The 8,545-nt window shown below is 38.6% G+C and overlaps 1 protein-coding gene across 2 annotated transcripts; it reads right to left on the bottom strand.

The window, feature by feature from the left end:
* Nucleotides 1-277: 277 nt before the first annotated feature.
* Nucleotides 278-7,184, bottom strand: LOC131311005 (uncharacterized). Of its 2 annotated transcripts, XM_058338306.1 has the most exons (5): nucleotides 6,908-7,184; nucleotides 6,225-6,332; nucleotides 1,126-1,194; nucleotides 859-1,037; nucleotides 278-765 (listed from the first exon to the last, which is right to left on the bottom strand). In XM_058338306.1, exons 2-5 carry the CDS (start codon nucleotides 6,312-6,314, stop codon nucleotides 465-467), a joined length of 639 nt encoding a protein of 212 aa, XP_058194289.1. In that variant the 5' UTR covers nucleotides 6,315-6,332; nucleotides 6,908-7,184; the 3' UTR covers nucleotides 278-464. The 2 variants fall into 2 exon arrangements, with proteins under 2 accessions (XP_058194289.1, XP_058194288.1); XM_058338305.1 differs by lacking the exon at nucleotides 6,225-6,332 and having other exon boundaries at nucleotides 281-765; nucleotides 6,936-7,184.
* Between the last annotated feature and the right edge of the window lie 1,361 nt (nucleotides 7,185-8,545).

Genomic DNA, 8,545 nt, shown 5'->3' with positions numbered 1-8,545 from the left:
CCCCTGAATACAAAATCTTGGTTCCGTCCTTGTCACATGAAAGTAGCATCAAAATACCAGAAGTTCTTCCATAAGAAAAAAACCTACCAGAAGTTCACCAGTAATGCAATGTACATGCTTATCGGCAAGTTCTTTACCTAAACATCATATCTAGTGTAAAGTAATGCATCCGACAATAAGTGCCCACTAGCTAGGGATTTGTTTGTTTATAACGTTATATACATCCGAGTCCCAAAATCAGCAAACCAGTTCAACTAAACCCGCTGAATCTACATAGATATGATATATACATATACCTGGATCTAATTTTTTTTTTTTTTGAAAAGTCAAATACTACATACCTGTATCCAAAAACTCATGTTTCAGTAAGCATTACACTTGTCAAAAAATGTTTCAGCAGCATTATGGGTGCAACTAACAGCCTTGCGGGCATGGTGAACCTAGCCGAACTTCGGCCCTGTCCTTCATAGAGTGTACTCACGCTTCGCATACCCTTTGCATCCTAGAACGTCCTCAAGCATCACATACCTCGACACTCTGCTATACAATTCTGCGATTGATGACACAGGGCTCATGACGAGGGTAGTCCACAAACGGTCGCCATGCGGCAGGCTTTGCTTAAAGAAAGCTACAGTGAGCTGTTCGGAGCAAGTGTTCTTTTCAACCTCATCGTACATCGCCCAATATCGTCTGACATAATTCCTGAGGGACTCATGCTTGCCCTTCCTCAGTTTTTTAAGGACAACCACGTCCTTTGGAATCTTGCTATTAGACAAATGGAAAAAGATAACACCAATTATTACGGAAAATAACATGAAAGAAATGAGACAGACAGCGAAAGAACAGAAAGTCCCATACCATCTAAAAGGATTTTCCACCAAGTCTTTGGTAACTAGAGGCATAGCTGCAGGAGAGCAATTGCGGACTCCTACGACCAACTCAATTTTCATTCGTTTTCGATGAAGCCGTCTATTGTCATATCTATCAATGGCCGCCAAAGCATCCGACTGACGTGCAAAAACAACTTCCCCTGTTCCCTAAGATAAAATCATAGTTCTTAAGTTCACGATCAGACGGAAAAATATCTGCAAATTAACTTTACTAACCCGAAAATTGCCAAGATACCTTTGATCTTCCTTTCCAATCATAATGGATGGAGTATTGCTGCAGCTCTCCGTTCCTTGAGAATGGAAACTGCAAGGAGTTATATGAACATTAATGGGTTGACTCTGCTGTATTATTTCTCACTATCAGATCAATTACTCATGGAAGTGCAGCCAGTAGAAAGTGTAAAAGTAGAACAAAATAATGAGTTTAGAGCAGAAAAACGAATGAGGAGTTGTGCTGACATGCTAAAACCACGAATAATAACAAATCAGCCAATGAGGGTCGAGGGACAACAAAACAATGCTGCTGAAAGCTACGAAAATAGACCTCAGGATGTGCCAGGTTCAGCCGGTAGAGGACTAACTCATGCCAATGGAAGCAGCTTTCAAGGGATGAACATGCTTAATAAGGACTAAAGCATCAAAATCGATACTAATACTATGGACTACTACAATGATAGTATGCTGCCCTAATCACAGCTACACAACTAAAACACCCATATTGGTGGCACCTCAACTACATAACAGGATCGCTCCACTGAAACTGCATATCTACGCTTGACCAAAATCCAAACTGCTGTTACCACATGATTGCCCACTACCACACACACCATTCTGCGTAGCACCACAAGCCGATCATTAGAGAATGAAAAGCATGAACACTGATTTAACTACAAATGCCAAACTTCAGTTGAGATACTTCTACATGTGGTTTCACTTGATTATGCATCTGTACCAAGGTTTGCGAACTGCAACCTTTAAAGTATTGACATCTTCATTGAACTATTTCTCCAATTTGTGTGTTTTATTTTGATCAACTTTTGGTACCTCAATCAAAGATATTTAAAAGGAAAATTTTCAGTTTGACCCCTCATGGTTTGGGCAGGGTGCTGATACCCCCCTCCCCCTTTGAATATCAGCACATAACACCTCCTGCATTGTGGGCCAATGTCCATGGTTATATTTTCCATCCAATTTGACTGGAGGTGTGGTTCACTTGCCTGTGTTGATAGTGAGTGTGAGTGTAAGTACAACAACAATTTTGAAACAAAATACCCTAATCTATCTCCAAAATTACACAAGTGCCATCATTCGTCTTCCTCACCTCTTTTCCCACATCAGAACACCTGCAATCTCTCTCTCTCTCTCTCTCTCTCTCTCTCTCTCTCTCTCTGAATCATACCCGTATACAATACACGGATATTCATTGAGAGGAATTTAAATAGGCAAATATAAATGTGTATATGTATAGCTATATATATACTTGTAGGTTTTTGAATGTGTATTTGTGTAGAGCTATATGAATTGGGTCCCTAACGCAACATAACTTCATTATTAATTTACTAAATGTATATCAAACCCAAATCAATGAACCCCTATCGGAAATCTCAAAGCAAAATCAATCCTCGTCCTCATCGCCAACGTTGGCCACGACGACCATCGCCGGTCATTCACTCCCTCTTCTCTCTGCAGCATTCTGTTTGTCTCATCCTCAGAAGCCTCTGATTTGGTTCGACCGAATCGATTCACCCTCTCTGTTTCTGGTTTTGGTAATTTATTTTTGGCAAAAATTAAAGACCCAAGTATTAATCCAGCCATCAATTCGACTTCCCCACTTCATAACTCTCACACTCTCTCTCCATATATATACACATATGTATACAGATATATGTTTGGTCATATTTTAAAAAAATTCAAACCAATACACATTTAGATTTGATTTCCGATTAGGGTTCTACAACCATTTTCCCATGGCATCCTAATGATTTGATTTTGGGGCATTCGACTGGGTTGGTTTGTTTTTTTATTTTATTAGGTGGAAAATAGATTATATTCAACTGGGTTTGTTGGTGGATGTTTATTTTTTTTTTATGACATCCAATTAAAGTTTATGCTTGTATTGTGTATGGCTGCGTTTGTGTTTTTTTGTTTCCATTACCTCTGTATATATGGTTGTGTGTAAATTTGTGAGAAATGGGTGAGAAACACAGGAACAAAGAGATGGGGAAGAAGAAAGAGGCCAAAAATATAAGAGGGCACTATCGTCATTTTTCATTTTTTGTCAAATTGGATGGAAAATATAACCGTGCACATTGGTCCACAAACCAGGAGGTGTTATGTGCTGATATTCAAAGGGGGAGGGGTGTATCCGCACCCAGCCCAAACCACAAGGGGTCAAACTGAAAATTTCCCTATTTAAAAGTCCGATCTCTAGCATAGTTTGAATATTAACCTCTAAAGCATTCATTAATTTGAATAATGCAAGTACATACAATCATCTTGCTACAAGGAATTTAAAATTGTATTTGAGCCTTACACTTCTTTTAATAGGTTTACACACACACGCGCACGCACACACACATGACACACCAAATCGATAAACCCTATAGGCAATTGAAGGAAAGCAGCCAATATTAAAGAAGATTCCATCCTAATAGGTTTACTTCTACCACTCTTTTGGATGAGACGAGTAGTTATACCTTAACATTCATGCTCAATAACTTAGTTGAGACTTCCAATTGCCCCATAGCTAAAACTCTCTATCGGCACTGGTTATAGAACCCCCAATTACTCACACTTCTCCCAGATCTTAAGTACTTGCTACGTGGAGCTACCATCCTAATAGGTTTACTTCTACCACCCTCTTGGAGCGTAAGTCTGTTGACACAGACAAAGCGTGCACAAATCCCAATGTGGGGCCCACTAGGGGTCCCACACAAAAAATCCTAGCCGTTCATTAGATTTTAAACATTTTTTCAAAGGCTCCCGTGGAAAATCATTTTGATTCGATATCTATAAGTACTCGATCTAATCATATAAGTTTTCATTCAGTTCAAAGTTGAATGAAAAGTTAGATGATTAGATCAAGTATTTATAGGTACTGAATTGATCTGATTTTTTGTGGGGACCCTTGAAAAAATGTTTCAAATTTAATGAACGACTCGGATCATTTGTGTGGGACCCATAGTGGGTCCCACATCAAGATCTGTGCACGATCTATGCCCCATTTGTCTGTGTGAATAGCACCTCTCCCTTTTGGATGAGACGAGTAGATCTTAAAGTACTAGCTATGTGGAGGTACCATGACTTGCTACATAATACACCCCTACCCCGGTATAAAGCAAAGGAATTTTACGGCCACTTGCTCATGGATTGTGTGCATACCATCAAAGAAATTACTACTAATAACTTTTCCCACCGTGGTTAAAATAGGCCAGAGCTTACTGTCCAAAATCATCCACCACCTTTCTAAATAAAACCAAGGTTTTCAACCAAAGTCATAATTATAGAAGAAAGCTTCAACTTTTACAGGTTAATACAATTGATTGAAAAGCAAATAAGGCACAACTTAGAGTCTTTCCTCGGCATGACATAATTGTTTCTACCACTGTTCACAACCACTCTCTTTGCTAGTAACCAAGGATGGACTGGAGGGCGGTGAGCCCGGGCGACCACCCTACCCACCTTTCAAATTGCTACTAGAATTAGAGTAGGTTGTTATGCCAAAACGTTAAAATCATATAAGTACGTTCACCCGCCCAACCAATAATTTTGAGAAAGATAATGTCATTTTTAACAATACTTTGATTGATTATATATGATACCAAAGTTGAGGTTGTATATTTACAACTTCTATTGACAAAATCTACATTGCCTTTTATGTGTTGTAAAATTTTTCAATGTTTGCCCAACCAACTTTGAAATCTTGTGTCTGTACCTGCTAGCAACACCATATTAGAAATATCCAAGCAAAATAAAAGCTTAAAATTGGAAATTATGCCAAAACCAAGATAAAAACGTTCAAGCAACAACTCTGTTCCAACTTCCAAAGATAGAGCGAAAATATACTTTGTTATACATCTATACTACTTCTTTTAAATGTACGAAGGTGTTTTCTTCTTTCCGTTTTCACATTTACAACTGTGATGCAGGGAATAACATTTATCTTTTTTGTTTACAGAAAATGGATTCCTATGATCCAGGCAAGGAAATCTCAAGTTGGTCACAGACTTGGCATTGCTTTTAAGTGTTACTCAACATAATACAGTTATATCAATGTGTTGCGATGCAGACTGAGAAAAAAATAAAAAGGCCATAGTGACGGCTGAAATTACAAAACAAGTAGAACCTGAGATAGGGAACGCTTTCCAAGAAAAGTGGCACAAACTGAAACAGAAGTTACGCACCGCAATGTCTAAGAAACAAATCTGTGTTGTCGAATTCAAGACAAAGAACGCGTCTCGAATACATGTGTTAGTAACTTAGTCATCTCAGAGCCATAGACACAAATGAGGATAACGCTCTGAGGTAATTCAATCCGAGACTAAAGAAGAAAAAGGAGAGGTGACTCAGATGCAAGGATCGTCAAAGAGTATAAAAATACTCATGGAATACATCTATGCGGCCACACATTGGGGTACAATGGGCACTGATATGGCTAATTGCCCAATTTCTTTTTAATAAAATGCGCTTATGTATCATGTTTCTTGCTTCGTGTAGGGAATTTGCTGAACCACTAGAAAAACAAAGATACTGTATCTTCGAAGACCTGCTGAAGCAAACATTCTTCCAATGGTCACATGATTATTCCGAATGTTATTGTTATTCATCATTCGTTTGTGCTTCTATATATGTACAGTCATGTATTTTGGATTCAACTTACAATAATAATGATTTCGTTCACAAGGAAACACGTCAGCTATATTTGTGAACTTTTGTTCACAATTGATACTTTGCAGTTTAAAAAATTCATGCTTGCGATGTGTGCTCAATTCTTTAGTTTTTGAGTTTCTCCATTCATTTTGGCCGCTTGATTGGTCTGTACCATTTATCCCATTCAATATCTTAATTGAAATGTTATGCAAATCAAGTGGGACCCGATGCATGAATGGGTGAAATTAAACCCACAAATTCGCATAATGATGGTCATGGAATTTGGTCTCCATATCAAAATTTTTAGTACATCTTAATATTGATGACTCCGATCTCCCTGACATACCCGCCTCCAAAAAGAGTAGTTACAACGTCAAGGGCTGAGCAAAAGCAAACATATATACCACGTGCAACACATGTAGCAAAATTCCACTAGTACCTCTATACGTACGGGAAAAAAAATACCTCTATATCCTCAACAGAGACACCATAATCCAAGTTGGAAAGGTATAGCTTGGTCCCAGAATCAGCTTTCACCCCTCCAATAGCCAACATTTATTTCTCTTGAACCATCTGCAATATTCCACATAAGACAGCTTTTAAGTGTTCTGTATTATATACTCTAATTAATATACACTAAGGCTCTGTTTATTTTTGCGGAAAACATTTTACCCATTTTTCATTGTTTGGTTAGATAAATGACAAGTACAACATATTTGGGCGTAAAATGATTTCCACCATAAGGCCTAAAAGGACTTACATCCCGAATTGCCGTAAGTAACCTCTCTGAGTCACGACAGAAAATTTCTGTCCAAGTTCGTGTCTCTACAATTCCTCCCCCTCTCTGTGTCTACTTCTCACTCTATATCGAGGAGTGGAAGTTCTATCTCAAAGACTAGCCCTTTTCTCTCTACAATGTGGGATGAGGTCTCTCTAAAATATGTTTGTCTCTATAAGCGGCACATTAAGACCTAAAATGACTCACGTAAAATGTTTCCTGTACAAAATAGCCTAAACCAAATCATGTGTCACACATTCATATTCTGGGTGCGCTTATTATACATGCATGCACACGTATCAACATATATAAAAATATATATCTGTGAGAGAGATAGAGAGAGAGAGAGAGAGAGAGAGAGGGACAGAACCCCAAAAAACGTCCCATGCATAGGTCACCTGCGAGGTCAGAGCGCGTTTGGGGGACGGGGAGCGAGAATCTCTGCCTCGGCGTCTTCCCCTGAAAGCTCTAGATTCCTTACTACTCCAACTACGAGTTATGATCATAGCATCGGCAGACATGTCTGCAGATTTGGACATTTTTGGGTGGACGCATGATGCCAGGAGGTTTCAGATTTTAGGGTTTGTGAGTTGGTGTTAGGGGAGGTATTAAAGGGGGAAAGGGTTGATCCGTCTATATGAGATAATCCCAATACACCTCTATTTTTTCAAAATATAAAATGATGTGATGCATTGATGAGGATTTTATAATTTTGTTTTTACTTTTTTTATTTCTTAAATTATCTATATTTTGTCTACTTAATTCCTAAAATGCTAATTTGACGAATTTATTTTCTCATGTCTTGCTTCCTACGTCCAATCATTAACGGGAGGCTTCACTTCTTTGACGAAAAACATGTCACGTGTCTACCACGTGGATTAAATTCCTATTTCGTTTAATCTTTAACGAAGCTTTACTTCTTAGACGAAAAACACGTCGCGTGTCTATCGCGTGGGATTAAATCCCAAACAAAATGAGCAAAAATGCCATTCCACCACTCACTCTTGAATTTGCAAATCCCATGGCAATCAAGCTCGCTCGCTCTCTCTCTCTCTCTCTCTCCCTTCCTCCTAAACCCACTACATATTGTCACCAGCTGCCACAATCTCACCATTGCTATTGTCTAGGATATGTGAACCTCACATGTATGTTAGAAATTATGTATGATGTTGTATTTGGATTGTCATGCATAACACTTTTGTTCACCATAATCATCTAACAATTCCAAAAAATCACAAAACGGTAACAAAAGTACGTAAAGAGGAATTGCATACTAGACTACGACTCCAATATATCAAACGGACTTATCATCTGTTTTAAATCGATTGTCAAGCCCAACTGAGTACAAATCTAGAATTCTAATTTCACCACCACAATCTGATGTGAAAATTTTTTGGGTCCAAAAAGTTTTTGACACAGAGAGAGAGAGAGAGAGAGAAGGTAGAAGAAAGAGAGAGAACGGGGTGTGTTCACAAAAGAAAGATGATGCAGGGGAAGGAGGAGGAGGATTTGGTCGGTAGTAGCTTCTTGTGGTGACAGGTTCGACGGAGTACTTCCCGAACTCAACCCGAATCATCGGATTCCTAACCCTAGTCATCGGAGCCGCGCTCCTCCTCCTCAAATCCCCTCCAAACATTTCTCCCCCAACATCTTCCACATCTTTTCACCCGAGATGACGACACATAAATGAAGCCATCCAAGGGCTGAGATTATAGATCCCCACTTCTCTTTTGCGAATTTCAGAAATACGACACCGTTTCTCATGGCACAACTATTGACAAACTAATTTAAGAGAGCTTTAAGCTCGTGCTTAGGATTTAGACATTAGCTTCGTATTTTTTTATTTTTTGTATATCATTAGTTATGGACTTGGTTGTAGTTGTTCATCAATGTATTCGGATGGAAATTATTGCAAGTACTAGATGGCTTTTTATGAAAGGAAAATTTCTAAAAAGCTAATGAACTTTCAAGAATACAAAAAAAAGCATCTGGACTTTATCTAATGACA

Source organism: Rhododendron vialii, chromosome 12a, assembly GCF_030253575.1.
Source record: "Rhododendron vialii isolate Sample 1 chromosome 12a, ASM3025357v1".
In the NCBI taxonomy this organism is placed as follows: Eukaryota; Viridiplantae; Streptophyta; class Magnoliopsida; order Ericales; family Ericaceae; genus Rhododendron; species Rhododendron vialii.
Note: the sequence above shows the minus strand (reverse complement) of the source record. Positions and strands in the feature narration are given on the sequence as shown.

Excerpts from the sequence above, each read along its gene's own strand:
- LOC131311005 (XM_058338305.1), bottom strand. The coding sequence starts at position 7,076 with ATGTCCAAATCTGCAGACATGTCTGCCGATGCTATGATCATAACTCGT. Across the intron at positions 1,038-1,125 it reads ATTGGAAAGGAAGATCAAAG|GGAACAGGGGAAGTTGTTTT; the intron begins GTATCTTGGCAA and ends ATTTTATCTTAG. Across the intron at positions 766-858 it reads GTGGAAAATCCTTTTAGATG|CAAGATTCCAAAGGACGTGG; the intron begins GTATGGGACTTT and ends TTTGTCTAATAG.